This window comes from Rhinolophus sinicus, chromosome 3 (genome assembly GCF_057876585.1).
Source record: "Rhinolophus sinicus isolate RSI-liver-muscle chromosome 3, RSI-T2T, whole genome shotgun sequence".
NCBI lineage: Eukaryota > Metazoa > Chordata > Mammalia > Chiroptera > Rhinolophidae > Rhinolophus > Rhinolophus sinicus.
Window position 1 is genome coordinate 52542505 of NC_142503.1, and position 20113 is coordinate 52562617.

At 32.2% G+C, this 20113-nt stretch overlaps 1 protein-coding gene across 8 annotated transcripts in view; it reads right to left on the reverse strand.

The window, feature by feature from the left end:
* SSBP2 (single stranded DNA binding protein 2) overlaps positions 1 to 20113 on the reverse strand; it is a 273310-nt gene that overhangs the window by 44670 nt on the left and 208527 nt on the right. For 5 of the 8 annotated variants that reach the window (XM_074328767.2, XM_019715081.3, XM_019715078.3 and 2 more), the window contains 4 exons: positions 13913 to 13972; positions 6179 to 6245; positions 5810 to 5880; positions 862 to 953 (listed from right to left, as the gene is read on the reverse strand). In XM_074328767.2, coding sequence (XP_074184868.1) covers positions 862 to 953; positions 5810 to 5880; positions 6179 to 6245; positions 13913 to 13972 — 290 coding nt within the window. The remainder of the gene's footprint in view (positions 1 to 861; positions 954 to 5809; positions 5881 to 6178; positions 6246 to 13912; positions 13973 to 20113) is intronic. The other 3 variants (XM_019715082.3, XM_019715079.3, XM_074328769.2) reach the window with 1 other exon arrangement.

Here is a 20113-nt window from a genome sequence, read left to right on the forward strand (position 1 = left end):
GAGACTACCCACAAACCTATAGGAAACATTTTCATCATTTCTGGTCAGCTTTCTTTAAGCCACATCATGGAACGGATCCTCTAGTGAATTAATCAGTCACTACAAGCACCCGGTGTATATGGCACTTTGAGGGCAAATTAAATAATAAAAAATAAATAAAAATTCCTTTAACAGACTGCATTGTATCGGCTGATAGAAACAATCTACTCACTTTGGGCTTGAAAGGCTTTTCAGAAAAAACAAAACAAAACTGTTAGTTTACTCCTCATCTAAGTACACCTTGAAGTTTTAAAAGGAAATTTATCCTTTACCATAGGAAGTTCTTTAATATAGAAGATACTCCCAGAGAGAATTCTTCCTGTGTTGAGAGTGGCCCCAACAAAGCAAAAGTAAACACATATATATTAATAAGAGTTACAAACTCCACTCTTAAGAATCACTGTGTGTCTGTTAAAATGAAGTTACCAATATTCAATTGTTCACGGCTGTAGAGTTAAGCCACTGTGCTGGTGTCAGCATCTCTTCACACTTTTGTATAGACTACATGGAGACTACGTACTTATTTATAAAAGACTCATTTTCATCATAATTAAATAAAATACGAAAATCAAAAGGAAACAGACTAAAAGTTGGCATTTATGGCACCTGAAAATGGAAAAAATAATTAAAGGTTGCAATTTAAGGAAGAAAAGCATAGAGAATATCTTCCGAAAATTGAAGCAAACACTACAGTTCATGTTTAGCCCATTTTTATGCTACACAACATTGAGGAGCTCAAACTGTTTTACAACTTAGTGTTACTTCTGAAGACCAAAAAATAGTCCTATTTTACTAAACAGGATAATATAGCATTTTGCTTACATGTTCATTCCAGGCATTCCAGGGCCACCTAAAGCATTCAGTGGGGGTCTCATTGCACCTCCATAGTTCTGTAATGATAACCAAGGGTCAGACTACCACAAAACAAAAAAACAAAACCAAAGAGGAGGGGGGAAAGAAAGGAGAGCAGGTTAATGATTTCCCTACATAACTCCTGATGGATAAGGCCTGTGCAATTCATTCTCTGAAGGGTCCACTCTTGTACTTTTGCTTCTATTTTAACAATTACTTTGGTTGCGTCTTTTAAAAACTATGTGAATATGTAAGATCACTGGAGCATGTTAAGTGATTAAGGTATAGTTGCAGTAACAATATTTAATATATTTTTATTAATTTCCTAATATCTGTACAACAGTGAACTTTAAAAAATAAAACATTTCACAAATCCAAAACTGTTTTTAAAGAAAAGACTTAGTCAACATGTTTAAAATTGTCAGACCCAGAATGATTATATAGTCTAAAAAAAACCCCATGTGAACCCAACATAAGATACAACCTTCTGTTCATAAAATAATATATCCAACACAGAAATGCACTTATACAAATGTACAAAAATATATGAAAACTAAAGTACACTCAGAATATGTATGCATGAATTATATGACTCAAGAGGTTTCTGTGAATAACTATTATGTGCATTCAAATGATAAAAATATTTTAATGTTTTAACATGCATATCACATTAGCTTACTTTAGCTTCCATAAGGGTCAAAAGACTAAATTTGACATTAGCATGTTGATATATTTTGTCACTATCAATCACTTTTATGCTTGGCTTCAACTCTTCTGCCTACTCTTTTTCAGTTTCCTTTGCTGGCTCCTTTTATTTTGCTAACTCTTTAAATGTTGCTTTCCCCCATGTTCCAACCACAGCATTCTTTGAATCTTCTAAGAATAATAATTCTTATTATTTCAATAAACACATATTTATGGGTTATTTTATCTCTTACCATTAGTTTAACAACTATATGTTAGGCATCCCAAATCTTTTATATTTTGTCATGATAGATTTCCCAAGCTCCTAGAAAACTCATATGTTGAAATTAACATGAGTTGTTTTCATCTGGATACCACTTCACGCTCAACATAACTAAAAGTCAACTGAATATTATCTTCTCATGACTGTTTTTTTATACTGCCTTCCTCAGTCAGTTCTGTGGCATCACATCCACACAAAAGTCCAGGCTAAGAACTTTCAGGAGTTTTGATGTCTCCTCCTTGTCTTTCAATTCCTGTATCTAGTTAGTTACCACAAAGACTTATCTGTGAAATAGCTCTAGAGATAGAGCTCTCCTTCATATCACTGATCTTTGTCATTTACTGAAACTACTGTACTGTCTTAACTGGTCTCTCTGACTCAGCCTGTCCCCTCTCCAACTATTCTCTATACTGCCTCCAGATCTACGTTTCTAAAACTGAGTCCTCTTTATGTCACTTAAAAGCCACGATGACCCACACTGCCTATCAAATGAAGACTAGACTGCTCAGCATAGCTCAGTGTGGTTAGTCACAGTCAGCCCGGCCTGTTTCCTGCCCGTTTCCCATAATTCTTACCTTCTTCCCTATCTCCCAACTACATCCTGCAGCCTACTCAATGTCCTGTGATTCAGAAACAAGCAATACACATTTACACTCATACTAACTCATCTGTGGTGGCCGTCTGTGTAGTAGGTGCTAAGATGACAAGGAAATATTTAATGAGAGAAAAGTCTGTTAACTGCAGAGAGTAAGCCACCGTTTATAAATAAATTACCTAGCTACATGTTAGTCTCATTGTTTATTTCTTTTACTTTCAGGAAATCCTATTTTAACATCCAAATTTTGTGTGCTATAGGATAGTGGAAGGTTTCTATCCACACTTGAGTCATTGTTAAAAGTAGAGCTATATCCCTGAATCTTGGGATTAAGCACAGTGGTGGCAGCAGCAGTATTAACAAGGAGTCTCTGAGAAGCAAGTCTTTGGGAACAAAAACTGAATGGAAAAGTATAATAGAAATGCATCATAATGAAAGTCTCCCCCGCAGTTTGGGTCGTAGAAGATCTGTGTTTTATTTTATCAAGTAAAACTTTAATTTTCCTGATAGCTCTGGACATAGAAAGACATTGGTTTGAATCTCTGTGGCCACCGTCCCATTTCCTCTGCGCCTCTTTCTGTATGTGTGATCCTGGGCCAGTGATTCTCCCAATGATCTGCTCAACCTTAATTTTCTTATCTGCAATGTGACAATGTCATTTCCCTTTTAAGCTTGTTGGAGGATAAAATAAAATCACATAAAACTCCTATCATAGTGCTCAGTGCATTAAAAATATGATACCTGGTGCTCGAAAATTATAGCTGCTAACTCTTTCTTGTCACCCTTAATAAGGGACTAACTTTAAACAAGTTCTCTTCTCATCAGCTTCCCTTGAGCTCTCAACCCTAACAGAATTACTTTGCTGGTTTATGTAATGACTCCCTGACATTGTATGCATATTTCTTTTCTAGATTTTTTTTCTACTGCATAACAGTTTTTTTATGTATCTGCATCTCGTGCTAAACAACAAGTAACTTGAAGGCAGAGTCTGTTTTACTCGTCTTTGTATACCTGGTGCTCAATTATCACAGGAAATGTGTAAGAAATTATCTAATACATAATATAATAGATTTACAAAATATTTTCATTTTGTAAATAATATGAAGCAAAAGGGAAACAGAAAGATAAGAAACAATAACAACTAGCTTTCCAAGTGCTATCAACAAAGGCAGAATAGAAAGAGCTAATTTAGAATCACTGAATTTTAAAGCTGATGGCAGCTATACAATTCCATCTGGTTTAATCTCTCTCCCAATGCAATGTTCCTTACAAAATGGTTGTTCAGACTCTGCTTTGAAAATTTATAAAGGGTTTTCCATGATTGGGCAGTTTAATTTCTGGAAAGTTCTTTCTTATACTGAACTGAATTCTACCTCCTATCTTAGATTTGAAAATACAGAAATCAGTTTATTCTCTCTTTACATGAGAGCCCATCACGTGTTTCCATCTCATTATTTCTCCACGTCAAGTATCTGACTTGGAAATCATAGTATATTTTTATTTGTGTACAACTCATAAATCCTTTAGATTTCTAGAGGAACTAGAACTAGTAGGGTGGTCTTGATGAATCTTTCTGTTAATCATATGGCACCTGCTGAACATAAGAACACGGGCAATCTAAGTATATCTTAGCACAAAAGCAAGTAGAAAAATGACTTCAAATTTGGTATGAGGGAAGACATTTTTCTTGACTAAATAGATAATTTTGCTTTTCTATTGAAAGGATACTGATATCAATTTTTAAAAATCATGTATTACCTCTGAACTTAGATGTAAAATATATTAAAGGGTGGGAAAAATATGCTAGGATATGGAGCAAACTTGTATTTCTTCATCCACGTGGTATTTATTAATCACGTTTACTATGTTTGAGGCGTACACGTTTACTATGTGTACTTTTTCTAAATTGGCATTACCTAAGAATCATTAGACAATATATATTTCTTTGTTCTGGTAATTCAATTGTCCCAAAAGATAACTCTGTTACCCTCTTTTCCACACTGACCTTAAGCTCCAAAAATAATGAAAATAATATCTATGGTAAGAATGAGACGTGTATTTTGTGCATAAAGCTAATGATAAGATTCCAGAGACTGTTTCTGTAATTCTAGTACAAAAGAGCAGATGCATTCTGCTTTTGGATGGCATCTGTATAATTGATTTTCCTCTGACTTTGATGATCTGACATACATTTATATAGTGCATTTTTTTCATGTAATATGGTATCTCTGAAAAATTTGGTTATATGTGCTTCATGTTTCAATATAGTTGATATATACATATGTGTGTGTGTGTGTGTGTGTGTGTGTGTGTGTGTGTGTATATATATATATATATATATATATATATATATATATATATATATATAATTGCATGTTGGTTAGAAACTCTAAGGTCTAAGTTACATTATCTGGGTATTAGATTCTTAATTCTCTGATTCCTTTGGGCACACAGCAAAATATTAATTCAATTTTTACAAAGTAGATACATGAAACAAACTCCTAAAATGCTCACTTACAATGCTGTCCTTGGAAAGGATAAAGAAAATAAATTAATTCATTCTTTTAACCAGTGTTATGACCTGCTAACCTCTGACCCATGAGGTAGAAATTTTAAATTCTGGATTTCAGGTTAGTTTCTTTGAAATATAACATTATAAAATTGATTTCTACCCCATGCAGTTTTCTCAAGAGACACACAAAAAATATTTTGGCTGAAATAAGTGATATCTGGAGACAGCATATTTAAAAAATTTCACCAACAGCTAGAATAGGTTCAACCGTAGTATATACTTCTGGGAAATATTGATAGAGAAGTAGGCTAATCTAGATATAAACTGATAGCATTATGCTTGCTTAGTGAGACCCATTTTAATGTTTATTTCTAAATGGTTCTCCATTGTTTTCATATTTTATAAAGAACTATAGTTGTATAAAATAAATTGTCAATGGCATTCTCTGAAAGACTTTATAGAAATATATTTCATGCTGCTTACTCTAATATTTTTGATCAACTGAGTTTATTTAACTTATGTGGTTATCTTTTATAATAGTTTTACATATTTCCTTAATATAACTAAAATGCTAATAATTATCTTTTTATAATAATTACTATAATGTATTTCTATGCAATGTGTATTCTCAAATGTACTGAACACATCTGTGATAGCACCTGTTAAAATATAGTTTGTTGTTAAATCAGTTTGGACATGTCACAGATATTACGTTCTCAAGAGACTAAAAACTATATTATATCACACTTTTAATACATATAACAAAAGCCAACAAATAATATAGTTTGTTTATATAAAATAAAGGCAAAAAACTCATCCTCTACTTTCTGTATTGATTATTTACCTGTGGTCCTAAGGGCACCATTCCTCTTGGAGGAGTCATTCTCTGCATTGGTCCACCCATATTTGGATGTCCTAAAAAAAAAAAAAGCATGAAGATATTAGCAATGTAATGAACCTAAGTGCTAAACCAGAGGGTAGTAGCTTCTTCTCTGCCTGGTGTTTAATTATTTTGTTTCTTATGTTATCACTGCCCTCACTATCATGCATAATTAAGAGTTAATTAAAATATAAATCATTTGGCTATGCTATCTGCAAAAATGCAACTGGTATAATTATGAAAAATATATCCAAGTAAAAAAATTTCTGTAAAAATATAGGATTTCCTTTGAGATTCTGAACACCTATTTCACTTTTACTTTAAGGTAATCACCTTGTTGTCGAGTTGGGTCCATTCCACTGGGAAGTAATGGCTGACTTCCTGGGACACCTCCAAGTGCCTAGTATATTTAGTAAAACAAAATTAAAAGCAATATTGTAAATATTTATAAAATCAGTGCGTTAATAATTCTCTTAAAATACCTATAATTACAGAATGGATTTTAGTATTTCACAAGATTTTTTTGTATTTGACATTTATAAATTTCATAGGTCTATATACCTAGTATTAGTTCTTAGTTCTAAAAAAGATTCTATTTTGCCCATTTTGTAGCAAACAAAATAAGCATTTGGAGGAAGGGGAATCTAGGCAAAAATTGTTGTATATTTTTCTCAGCATATAATTCCTTTCCTACAAATTAATTTATTAAGTTCACTAAATGAAGTAATTTTGCTTCTTCAGTGTAAGCTCTCTGTTTCTACAGATTATTTTACTCATTTGGGATTGCAAGAGTAGAAGGACTAAAACATCAAGGGGCTGATGAATATTTTTTGTAGTCACATTTTCCCTAAGAAACTATTTAGAAAAATAATATTCCAATTAAGTTCAAACAATTTGGCTATATGGAGAAAAAGAACTAGAACTGAAAAAGATGGAGATCAAGAGTTTATGTAGGGTGAGATACTGGATACATACTGAATTGCAACTTTTTATACCATGTTTCCCCAAAAATAAGACCTACCCGGACACTCAGCACTAATGCGTCTTTTGGAGCAAAAATTAACATTATGTTAAGATCCGGTAGTTGTTATGTTATGTTATGTTATGTTATGTTATGTTATGTTATGTTATGTTATGTTATGTTATGTTATGTTATGTTATGTTATGTTATGTTATGTTATGTTATGTTATAAAGACTTGGTCTTATATTACAGTAAAATAAGATCGGGTCTTATATTAATTTTGGCTCCAAAAGACGCATTAGAGCTGATTGTCCAGCTAGGTCTTATTTTGGGGGAAACACGGTAGTCCTCTGAACAGCACTTAGAGCTGAAGGAAGCTATGAGCAATTTCAACCTTAAACACACGTATATACATAATCCTGACAATAGGCAAAAATTTCTATAAAGGTTCACTCAGGATAAATCTTAGTTAAAAATTTCAAATATTAAAAAAAGATAATATTAAAGAATTTCTATATCCAGATCAGAACTGTTTCTGTAATTATCACTTGCAGTAGAGAGCTGCCATTTCTCATGCCATTTTTTGTAATTATTTGAAATTTTTTTTGCTTAATGCACACCCAATACATATTTATTGAGTTCCTACTATATGACCTGTTCTCTGCTTACCTTTCCAGCCTAATTTGTTGCCACTGCCACACTGACATTCTAATGTCCAAACTTCTTTCAGTTTGTTTTCAATTTATGCATTCAGTCAACAATATCTAAAGGCCAGCCATTAAAAACAAAACAAAATTAAAACTAAAACTAAACTATCCTCTCAAGGATCTCAGAGACCCTTTGTGCCTATTGCTGCCATGTTTTAGATCTCAGTTTAGGAATCACTTCCTAAAAAAATTCTTCCCTACAACCCCAGTCTGGTATAAGTTTTCCTTCTATTTGCTTTAAAATATGTACATATTTTTTTAATTATAGAAAAATTACATAGACTGCATAAAGAATTCCCATATACCATGACATAGATTGCCCAACTGTTAACATTTTGCCACATTTGCCCCCATCACCCTTTCGCCTTCTCTCTCTCTCCTTTTATCCTAAGTCTTTTCCAGAACTACTTGATGGCAAGGTGCAGGCCTTATGCCTCCATCACTCCTAAGTACTACAGAATACAGCTCCCTAAACGAGGATATTCTCCGACATAACTACCACACAACTTCTCAAATCAGGAAATCAACAGTGATACAACACTACCACCCAAGCCACAGACCACATTCAGATTTTGACATTTGTCTCAATAATGTTTCTTTTTTCTTTCAGGGACCAGGACCTCATGAAATATATTGCATTTAGTTGTCACGTTTTTTTCATGCTCCTCTAAGCAGTAATAATTCCTTAGCCTTTTCCTATCATGTCCTCAACAGTTTTAAAGAGAATATGTGTTACATTCTAGAGGATGATCTTCTAATGTCGTCGGTTCGTGACCCAGACTCAGGTCATATTTTCTTAGCAGGAATTCCACAGAAATGATGCTATGCTCTTTTCAGTGATCACATTAGAGGGCACATGAAGTTGACTCATCCCATTATTGGTGATATTAACTTTTATCATCTGATTGTGTTGGGTGTCTGCCAGGTTTCCACACCATAAGATCATTATGTTTCCTCTTTGTAATTGATTACTTTTAGTATTAGAGCTATGCCAAGATTGTCAGTATCCCATTCGTCATCAACCCTTTACCAACTTAACCAGTTGGATGTTGTTAGCATCCACTGATAACCCCTAAGCACTATAATCGTTACCAAATGGATATATCCCGTGTCTATCATCCTTTCTCTGCTTGTTTGTTGGCATTCCACTATAAAGAAGAGCTTTCCCTTATTTATTTATAATTTTTTAAGTATAAATCTATGGATTCCTATTATATTCAATGAATCGTAATCAACTACTATCATCTATTTTAACATACAAATTATCCAAGATTTAGCCAGTGGGAGGCTCTTCAAGTGGGTCTTGTGTCCCTTTGGCATGTCCTCATTGTACGTGCAGCATTTCCTTTCTGGCAAAAAATGTTCTAGGTTCATCTCATACTTTTTCTGGCCTAGCTCTGGAGTCAGTCTTTTCTCCAAAGGGCTCTTACTCCTTCTAGTGAAGAACAGTATTCACACATCAAGATCTGGGTTCTCACAGTGTTCACTGTTAGTTGGGTTTATTGCTTTTGGGCCTTCTCAGTAGACTGAGCTAAAAAATCTATGTGCGTGTATATGCACACACCTATACATCTATGACTAATTCTCTCTCGTACATACACATACCATAAATTCATACTCTCCAACACTAGTACCTCCAATTCCAATCCAAAACCTCAGGATTATTTTATCCTTTTTCCTTTCTGTGTTTGTACTTTTCTCCAACAGTAAGAAACCTTTTATTATCGTCAATACATTTTACTTATTTGCTCAACCAATGTATTTTTTGCTCAATATATAACCAATGTCCCAACCACAATGGCCACTGCTTCTTTCTGTTACCTCTGTAGGACTCCTCCCTGCCTTCCTGAATGTCTTAGCATGCAAGGAAGGCAAAGGCTCTTTCTGTGCTTTTACAGGATCTTATACCACACTTTCACAGAACCTAAATATGATCATAGCTTTTTTTCTTCTCTGTATTTCCAATAGACTGTAAGTTCTGAGAGAGTATGGACCCTATCTGTGTCTACTGGCTCAGAATAATAAATATTTTTTAAAGGAATAAAAGGAATAGGGTTTAGATTTGACGGTTTTAGAAATCATCAATGATAAAGTCATAAGAATTGAATAGACTTCAAAGAGTAAGGAGAAAAACGATCAAATATATAATTATTAATATTTAGAAATACCAAGAAGAGGTAGGTAAGGAAACTGAAATTGAACAGGTATGAAATTTAGGAGGGGACTAAGACCAACATTTTTTACACCCAGAAAGGGTATATCTGTGAGAAAATGGCTATAAGATAATGAAATATGTTTTGGCAAAAGTAGTAAACATTGTACCAAAAAGCTCTATATAACTATAACTTAAATTGAGTTAAGAGTGCACAGCATTCACTATGTAAACTTTTCTTGTTTGGGGAAGGAGAATGAATTTATTTTTTGTCAGACACTGAATTTGTTGATTTCCTTTCACAATGGTAGAAAATAATTGGAAAAGACATATATCCAGGATATACTCATAATTCAAATTTATAAAGAAATAATATATTTTTGTGTTTCATTGGATTTAAAATAGTAAATTAAATACATTCATAGTGTAATTGTCACTAAGACATAAAAAAAATATGGACATCCCAGTTGACAGGAAGGGGTATGTCGAATTGGCAAAAACAGCTACTTTATGCTTTCATTATTAAACACTAATTTATATTAAACAGGTGTAACATTTAATTTTGAAAGTTAGTGATTTGCTGTCATCATCCTCCTTACAATTTTAGTTATAAGACTTCTACTATTTACTCAGTGTAGAACATATTTCTCTTTATATAGCTGAAGTCTTTCTCTTCTGTTTGCATATTGTTATCATTAAATAAAAGTCAATTTCTACATGTGAAAAAATTTACAAGGATAGAAGATTATTGGTGAAGGACATGCTAAATATAAATAGTATTTATCTGGAATAAGAGAACATGTGAAAAAGAGTAAGTATGTAGTTTGTTTAAAATACATTGGTTATATGGGGATATAGTAAATTCATTTCAGTATACAAGTAAATGTCCCAACAACCTTTTTTTCTGCTCAAATTCCTACTGATTTTTTCCCTATTTGAAAGTGATGAAGAAAAGTCTTTTTAAGATTTGCCTATCTTCACCATCCATTATTTTTTTCCTTTTATCATGTAAAAACTATATATTCAATATTAATAAAGGAAATCTTATATAGGAATAACCAGAATAAAATATCTGTACTTTTAATTATCTATGTATATAATTAACTAATAATATACTTTTCTAATCACAAATGAAATAACTGCTCAATGCAAACTTTAAAAATACAGAATAAAAAAAACACTCATAACCCTACCACCAAGAAATAAAGGATATGGTCCTTACAGTCTTTTTGACAAGTATGTCTGTATGGAGAGGGGTACATGCGTGGGGTAAATTCTCTGTATACACAGTGATATGGCAAAGGTGATGTACTATATATGTTTTGTCCTTCTTTTTCATGTTTGGTAATAGATCATAAACATTTTATCGTATCAATACATTTAATTCTATAGCATGCTTTTCAATAGCTGCATATTATCTCAGTTTATTTAACCACTCCTCTATTTTTGGACAAATACCTTTGAGAGTTTCAGTAAGACAGATGTAATGTACTTTTAGAATACCAAAATCAGCTTTAGAAAATAAAATTATCAACAGCATTAACTATGTGTTATTTCAATTCACATACCTGTTGACAGAGTTTTAGGAATGGTCAGAAATAGAGTATAAATTCTCAAAATTCTTTAGAATCAATACGTCAATAGTTTATTCTTGGTGTCACTTATTAACAGTCTGTATTTCTAGCTGCCTTGGTTCCGTCAGCATAGTATTGAATGAATATTGTGAATTTTTCGGAGTAGACATTTTATCTGAGAAGGATAAAGATCTGCTCCACTCCAGATTATGGATGCTACAACACCAATGACCCATTCTGACAGTTCAACCAATTCCAGTGTAAAATGGTAGAATCAAAAATACTTTTGGATTTAACTTCTGTGTTTCACATGTTCTTTCATATATATTTATTCTTTGCTATATTGTAGTTTTGTAATTTGATTTTTCTTTCATCATTTTAGAGAAAATTACCCCTTCATGTATTTTTTGGTATAATGATACTTTATACTATATACCAAATACCCAGTCCTATGAATACACAAACAGTATAAACCACTGTGGATTTAGTCCAGAACCATGAAAACCATTTTAGGAGAACTTAAATTAAAATCTATAGTCTAATTATTAATAATTATAAATTATAAAGGATCTGTTTATTAAAGGAATGTTTACTAACATTCACAATGACTAGTCAACACCACCGAAGAGGTATTTCACTTTTTATTTTCTGAGATACAATCTATCAGTAAAACAAAATTTCATTAGTTTGTGGTCATTTTAAATGAAAAATAAATAATAAAAATTTTAGCATTTTTTTGCATATATCATTTGAATTAATCACCAAGAACAGTTTTGCCAGTTCTGCTTTAATGACCATATAATGAAATTGAAGAACCATTTTGTGGTTTGAAAGGGTCATGTTCCTAAAAAAGGTTAAACATTTCCTAAGACAATATGCTCATACTATTAACACAACTAATTTTCTCAGAAAATGATTTTTAAAAATAACATAAATGTAAATTATTGTAAATTTGAAAGTTACATGTTTGAATTAATGAAGTCTAACTATATACCTGTTGGTGGGGACAAAAAAGAGCTACTCATAGAAGAGTACAATTGTTTTAAAATTTACAGAGGTAAAGACTGTTTAAAACTCTTGAGGAAAAAGAGCCTGCATCATAACACTTTATTACCATTAGCTTTTTAATTGTGTCTTTTAAAAATCCAAAGGCATTATAAACTCATTCTTTAAAAAAATTTCAAACAATCTAGATTTTCAGTTCTACATCCCCACAACCAACCCACTTCTCTTCCTAAAAGTGTGTCTTTCATTTTGCCAGTCTTTAATAGGTATGGAACCTAGTGTAGTATCTTATACAAAGCAGAGATTTCAACAATGTCAAAGGGATGGAACTCTAATACTTCCATCATATTTTCACCACTTATATGGAATATATGAAGTGAAAAAAATTCTACCAATACACTATGCAAGAAATTCACATTTCCCTATTTCAGATTCGCAGGAAACTCTTGCATCTATGTAACATACAAAGCTATGGTTGGGATGTCTGAAACACCATGAAGACTCCAATAAAAGTAAAGTTCTCCCCTGGGGGTGAATGTGGGTGCTGCGTGCACTAGAAGCAGAGAACACCAGGAAACTGGGACACTTAAAGGACAATGCATAATTTCAGTAAGAGCCGGGAGAGGAGAAGCAGACTCTGTTGCTATCAAATGTGTTAGTAAGTGCAACTTTCTTCCATTTTTGGTCAGAAAGGAAGCAGAAACAGAATAAGAATGAAAGAGAGAATTTATTGTGATAACAGGTTTACTTTAATCCTGGAAAATGCTGAGGTATACAAATAATAGAATTAAAGAAAGTGACGAAACGATAATCTTGACATAAACATTCTATTTGGGTAAGCATTTATGTCATATACTACACACATGTAAGTTATCTGTATCCTAAAACTAAAGTATAAACTCCTTGCAAGTAAAAACTGTGCTTTGTTCACTTTAGCAAATAAACGTTTATGGTATTGATTAAAAACTATTTAAGGACAAAAGTTCATGAAATCTCAGAGCTCTTGTAGGTAAAAAAAAAAGGTTGGAAGATCTATTGTTAATAATTTCTTTATTAATAGATCTAATCTTTCTAGAAGCAGCTAGTCATATGCCTAATATGCCAATATAATTGGGCAAAATTGATATGAATGCTAGAGCCATGATATTGAAAATATATAAAAATAAACCAAACTGTGTTCATAGAAAATTCTGTTGCCATCCTTTAAATGAGAATATAATCGGCATTTACCAAAATTACGCATATTTAAAAATTAGGTTCAAAGTACATGATGGACTCCAAGGGTCAGCAAACTTTTTTCTATAAAGATCCAGAGAGTAAATAATTTAGGGTTGCAGGCCATATATGGTCTCTATCATGACCACTCAAATCTTATACCACAGTGTAAAAGAAGACGTAGATAATGCATAAATGAATTGAGTGTGGCCGTGTTCCAATAAAACTTTATTTACAAAAACAGTCAGCCAACCTATGGAGTGTAGTTTGCCAACTCTTGAAGTAGATTATATATTACTAGAAGCAGCATTAAATGGAAGATAGAAAAAATAATTTAATATTTTTATAGGTAAGGAATATTTGTGACATTTTTAAGACCTTTATTAACTCTTCAAAAAGAAAAACAAAACAAAACAAAACAAAACAAAACTTAAGTAGCACATAAATCTTACCTGGTTAGGTATCCTCAATGGGGGCCTTGGACCTCCAGGGTACCGAGGTGACATAAAAGGCTATTGAAATAAAACAAACAAATAAACAAAATAAAACAAAACAAAAAAGAGCACAATGTAAAATGCATATCTGAAAATAAACTGCTTTAAAAAATTTTAGAATTATATAAAACATAAATCAATTTACTTCCTGATGTGGCTGCTTTCAGTAGACTAAATGCTTTTAAGAAAAACTACCATTGTATTTTACTTTTTGAAGAATATCTGGAAAATTTTCCAAAGAAAATGTAAAAACATCAAAGATGACCAAAGTAACTATAGCAAAAGTTTTTTAAAATGTGAATTATTATTAAGATAATGATACCCACCCAGTTGGCAAAAAAAATTAAGAAATTTAGGCAACAGAATCCCAGTACTAAGGAGGTTTACTGGTTACATCATTATACAAATGGGGTTCTAAGCAAATATTTTGACTGAATTATCAGGTGTGGTTATCAATTTCCTTTAATAACTTTAAAGTCCCCAAATTTCTTCACCTTTACTTCTATAGCTCTGTTTAAAATGGTTAAAAAAAAAAAAAAAATTCTTTTCCAAGAGTCATTATGGTTAAAAGAGATTTGGCTTTCCTTGATCAAGGGTTTGGTATGGTTCAACATTGATTATAAATTTTAAAGCTGAAATTTCTTTGCATATTTTGAGCCTAGCAGATTATGAGGTGTGTAACAAAAGAAAAAATAGTCTTATATTAAAATTCAAGTCAATTTATCTTATTAGATGAATCAAAAGCTAAGATATGTTCATTCTCAGTCCAAGAACTGTTTGAAAAATAACCAATAAGAATCATTTTAGTGATAGGATAATGTTGAGTGGAAAGAGAATATTTTTGATCACTCAGATTTAGGCGTCAAATTTTTTGAAATTATTCCTAAAATTATTCAAAATTCAAAATATAATTATTCAAAATATAATTTTTATTATATTTTTCTATAAACTATATAAAAATAGTATGTTTGTTTAATTATATCATAATAAATAATTGGCTTAAATGTAAGATTATTCCTTACATGGAATATAAGCAAATTATCAATTCTAAAGGTTTGAATTTTTAAAGTAAAATATTAAGAATTAATTAATATAATAGTAACAAGTGTTGGAGAGGCTGTGGAGAAAAAGGAACCTTCATACACTGTTGGTGGGAATGCAGACTGGTGCAGCCGTTATGGAAGGCAGTGTGGCGGTTCCTCAAAAAATTACGAATAGAATTACCATATGACCCAGCAATCCCTCTCCGGGGTATCTACCCAAAAAATCTGAAACCATTTATCCATAAAGACAAATGTCCTCCAATGTTCATTGTAGCTTTATTTACAGTGCCCAAGACATGGAAACAACCAAAATGTCCTTCGATAGATGAATGGATAAAGAAGTTGTGGTATATATACACAAAGGAATACTATTCGGCGGTAAGAAAAGATGATATAGGAACATTTGTGACAACATGGATGGATCTTGACAATATAATGCTAAGCGAAATAAGTCAGACAGAAAAAGCAGAGAACCATATGATTTCACTTATTATGTGGTATATAAACCAAAAACAACAAAAGAACAAGACAAACAAATGAGAAACAAAAACTCATAGACACAGACAATAGTTTAGTGGTTACCAGAGGATAAGGGGGAAGTGGGGTGGTAGAAGAGGGTAAAGGGGATCAAATATATGGTGATGGAAGGAGAACTGACTCTGGGTGGTGAACACACAATGGGATTTCTAGATGATGTAATACAGAATTGTACACCTGAAATCTATGTAATTTTACTAACAATTGTCACACCAATAAATTAAAAAAAAGAATGAATTAATATAAATTAAGAATCAATTTAACAAAGGCTTGAGGAAGCCAAACCTATAGTACTTTACATAATTAAATTCAACATTTATAATGTATTTTCTGTAAACATTTTTAGAAATTAGGCCTGCAGTTCATGGCTACATATATTTTCCACGCCTATTTTAAAAGCAGCATCTGAAGAATAAAATCCTAACAAATTTATACTCTGTAGACATTCCCTATAATATCTTTTGGAGGCTTTGGACAAACCAACAAGACGAACTTTAGAATTAAACAAGCAATTTGGCTTTTTGTTACTGTGATCTTGTATGATAATGTATTCCCAGGAGATCATTTTAAATGTACAGAAACAGTGGATTATTCAGGTCATACTGTCACCTCCAGCTAATAAAACTTAAGTGGATTTTCCAAGTTTACATTTAAAAAATGCTTAGTTTACACATAATCTGATCAAAGTTGTCTCTCTTTTATCATTTCTGAAACTGTAAACTGGACTAATTTGTTAGGTATACTGCCAACTAGAAACTTACCCCAATACTTGCACTCCCTCTGCTATTTTCCTAATTAGCTAATTTCAGTTATGAAACTGTCTTTTTAAATTCTGGACTCATTTAAAAAATCTAATAATTAAATACTGGTTTTAGAATGGTTGCCTTTCTTTCACCAAGTGATGTTTTATGACATATTCACTAATTCAAAGTATAATTTCAATTTAGTTTTTGAAACATGGAGAAATAAACATAGGTTACTAATAAATTCTCTTTGAAATAGAATGTAAGATAGAAATAATGTTAAAAATATTACTAAATACCAAATGCTGAGATAAGCATTGAGATGTGCCTTATTTGAAATGGAGCATGTGAGATTTGCACATTCTCTGAATGTAAAATGATGCTATAGTGTTGGTTTAATGAACTATTTGAAAAGAGAATTTTTTTCTGTAATCGATGGCATTGTGAATAAACGTATTTTAATGAGATGCTCTACTCTCTTATCTGACTGTGAGGCCTCATCAAGGGACTGCTGAGAGGGAGAAGCAGTACAGTGGTAGCTGGCATCCTGCAGTTCCTGACAGAATAAGCTTGGGAGAGAGACAGAGTCTCTCTTTAGTTTTCCTCTTGTATGTCCTCCTCTCAGAAGTCCAATTTATGTTTTTTGGGCAAAAAAAAACAAAAACCATTTATTAATTCCAAACTATAGTTATATATTTAAAGCAAAAAATGACAAAAATCTAATTAATTTAGACAAAAAAAATCTACTACTTTTCACTAAAATATAAAGATTTCTATGGGTAAAGCATTTTTAATGTCAAAGTAGTGCTGTTACAACGTAAACTCTTAATATTCAGATTGATCTTCACCTTAAGTTATCTAGTTAACCACCTAGGTCCTCAACCGTCTACATGTTGGGGTACGGACACAACAACAGAACCATACCCCAACATGTAGGCATACTAGCAACTGAGAATATTCTGTACGAATATTTGTCCTTCACTATTCAGAAGTCAATTTGCTTTTAAATATAATTTAAGATGTTCACTGCAGCTTTATTTACAGTGGCCAAGACACGGAAACAGCCAAAGTGTCCTTTGACAGATGATTGGAATACACAATGGAATACTACTAGGCCATAAGAAAAAATGAAATAGGACCATTTGTGACAACAGGGAGGATCTTGAGATTATTATGTTGAGTGAAATAAGTTAGACAGAAAAAGTCAAGAACTATATGATTTCACTGATATGTGGGATATAAAACTGAAAGCAACAAAGGAACAATACAAACAAATAAAGAAACAAAAACTCATAGACACAGACAATAGTTTAGTGGTTACCAGAGGGTAAGAGGGGAGAAGGGTGGTAAATCAGGGTAAAGGGGGTCAAATATATGGTGATGGAAAGAGAACTGACTCTGGTTGGTGAACACACAATGTGATACATAGATAATGTATTACACTTGAAACCTATGTAATTTTACTAATCATTGTCACCCCAACAAAATTTAATTAAAAAAAGATGAAAACAAATTAAATTCTTTTATAGTAAAATACGAATCTGCCTAAACGATTACCTACTAGTTATATAAAGTACATCTATTGACAGACATGTAAGTGCACTCTGCATCAATAACCCCCAAAAGAACAGGTTCTTCAAGAGTCCTTGACTATGAAATGTGCTTACTCTTTATATTTGGGGCAAAGAACATCTTTTAAACAGTTTGGGCATTAAAATATTTGCCTGAAGGTGTCATGATGGTGAGTCAATATATTAACTGGAAAGCCTTCCCCTGAAAAAATTATTTATAATGTGTGTGCAAAAAACATTTGACTAAGAGTCAAAGGTCTGGATTCTAGCTTTTGCACCACCAATAATTAGCAGAGGGGCCCTGAGAAAATACCTTTCAAGCCTTTAGTTTTCTCAACCTTAACATGATGGAGTTAGTCCAGATGATCTTTAAAGTCCCTTAGAAAAATTAACAAAATAAAAACCCATGCTTATGTGTTAATTATTCCCAGCATTACCCTTAAGTATAAATATTAGTTCATTGTGAATATCTATAAGTATTTAAAATATATGGGGTGGGGTGGGAGGTAGGGATATGAGCATAACCTCCTAAGGCACAAACCATCTTTATCAAGGAGCTGGAGAAACTTATTTCCATGTTTTCCAGAGAAAAAGGAAAACCTAGTTAAAGAAAAAACAAAACAAAACTTCAACAAACAATTATGCTCTTTGATCAGATCAAAGGTCATCTGGGAGAATAAAGAAGTTGCACTTAGTGATTAAAAGGCACTTTAGAGATTCGTTCATTCAACAAATATTTATTAAACACCTACAAAGGCACTGTTCTATTGGTTGGACATATCAGTGAATAAAGCAGATAAAAATCATACTGCCCTCTGCTTAGGATTTTTCAAGGTTCACAATCTTGTAATAAATAGGAGGAACAATTTTCGGGAAAAATTGTTTTCTACTATCAGTCCACTAATCTGGAACAAATAGAATGTTCTCTTCACCAAATGGCAAGTATCAATAAAAACCTGAAGAAAATAATAGTTCAATCTGGTGCCTACCCTCAAAAGTCATATTACATCATCCCTACTTGATAGAACATGTAGTGCTATGAATGACTGAAAATCAAGGTTATCCTATTAAAAAAATTTTTCAAAATTAGACAAAACTCAGGGAGTAAGATTCTTTATAAGAAATTGAGTAGCACAGTTAGTTAGCACTGTTACATATGGAAACTACATTTATAAGGCATAAATTCTTATTTCTACATATTTCAGCTGTGTACCCAGAATGAATGGGATAACCCAAAGAGAAAGAAAGAAAAAACATACAAAGCCAGAAAATCAATAAATATTTGGTGACTAAATGAAAACAAAACAAAAAACAAACAAAAAAAGAACACCTCACAGAAATACAAATCAAGAGTCCAGCTCATTTCCTCCAAGTAGTTTTTTTAGAGAAATGATCATACCATTTAGAAAAATAGTTTATTTCAGTATAAATGTCATTCAATTTTAAAAGATTATTGTTTTCCATTATATCAAGAATTACTCATGGGAATCTAAACTTCTGCTTTTCCTAATTTCTCTTTTATAGAGAGATTTTCCTTTCTTCTTTGCCCTTTCTGCTAATGGAAAGTACCAGTTTCCCTCTTCTTATTTGGTCTTTCATAAGCCCTTAAGTGTCTATCTCAATTCCCTAAGAATTAGAAGAAGTGAGCTGTTTCTCTTTCCTCAATCCAGTTAAAGGTGGATTGCTCAGTCCAATTTTTCCTTTCTCTGAAGATCCCAACTGCCCCTCCACAAAGGAATTGTTTCATAAATAATTTACCAACATTGGAATTACAGGTGATAAAAACCATTTTAAATCCTAACTTCTTTTATTATCTACAAGATCAAACTGAACATCTTAAATGACACATTGCTCAAATGTTAACTTTGTTAATATTTTCTAACATTAATATTTTCTAAAAAAAACCAACAACCTATAAATATGATTTATCAACACGAGAATATCTCTGCTTCTTGAGATTACTCTGTACTCTCCTTTCTCAGCCAAGTACATTTCTATTAATCCTCCAAAGGCCAGTTTAAATGTCACTTCCTCTTTAAAGAATCTCTCTAGGCTCCTTTCCTCCTACTTCCTTAACACTTTGTTCATGCCATTATCATAGAGGATTTATTAATATGTGCCTTGATATGTACAAAACACATTTCAGAGGAAAGAACACAAAAACTGTATCAGAGCACGCAATTACCTTAATGTGAGGCTTCAAAATGTAATTAATACATAAAATAAAATTGGTATTTCTTAGAATCATTAAAATTGATGTAGCAA